An 830-nucleotide genomic window follows, 5' to 3' on the forward strand; every position below is an offset into this window, starting at 1 on the left:
CTCTATTTCTTTCTGCAATTTATTATATATTTATTTCTCTCTCTTGATATATTGTCTGTGAATTATTTCACGAAAAAACGTATCATATATATATATATACCCCTTCATCCCCCTAATTAAAAGAACGCCTCATTAAGTGCAACATTTTTCCTTGCAGAAGAACGCCGTAGCAGCTGCAACAGTGAACGTGGCGCACCAAAATGGCCAGGCAGTGAACGGCTCGGCAGTGAACGGCTCTGGGGTCAGTGTCGCTGCTCTGAACGGCCAGACGAGTGTCCCCATCATGAACGGCATGAACGTGAACAACCACTCCCACACGATGAACGGCACCGCAGCCAACAGCATGGCCATGAACGGCAGCCTCATGAACGGCGCGGGAATGAACGGGCAGATTACGTCATCGCCAGCCTCGCCCTATCAGCACCTGCCGGTCACCTCGACCAATCAGCATCTCGTTGTCTCCTCGCCCTATCACCCCGTGACGTCAGCGAATCAGCTGATTGGTTCTTCATCGGTGACGTCAGCGAATCAGCTGATTGGATCCTCATCGGTGACGTCAGCGAATCAGCTGATTGGGTCTTCATCGGTGACGTCACCTTACCAGCCCCCTCCCCTCCCCCCCCGCGTCGGGACTCACCGCCCAGCTGCCGACCTTCCGCAGGCGTCGCACCCGCCTCCCTCAGGTGAGTGCTTGCTTGGAGTGGTTTATTCAACGAGTTACTCAGGCAGCGTCGGTTTAATGGCGTGGTTTACGTCGCAGTCGGTTCTCCCGTGCATATACGTACGCTGGAAACATACGTATGCATACATACACACCTGCGGGGATTAAT

At 52.9% G+C, this 830-nt stretch overlaps 1 protein-coding gene across 1 annotated transcript in view; it reads left to right on the top strand.

The window, feature by feature from the left end:
• LOC119592927 overlaps positions 1-830 on the top strand; it is a gene marked incomplete in the record, with an annotated part of 145,168 nt that overhangs the window by 44,348 nt on the left and 99,990 nt on the right. The window contains 1 exon segment of the mRNA XM_037941818.1: positions 158-683. Coding sequence (XP_037797746.1) covers positions 158-683 — 526 coding nt within the window.

The sequence above is a fragment of the Penaeus monodon genome, chromosome 31, assembly GCF_015228065.2.
Source record: "Penaeus monodon isolate SGIC_2016 chromosome 31, NSTDA_Pmon_1, whole genome shotgun sequence".
Lineage (NCBI taxonomy): Eukaryota > Metazoa > Arthropoda > Malacostraca > Decapoda > Penaeidae > Penaeus > Penaeus monodon.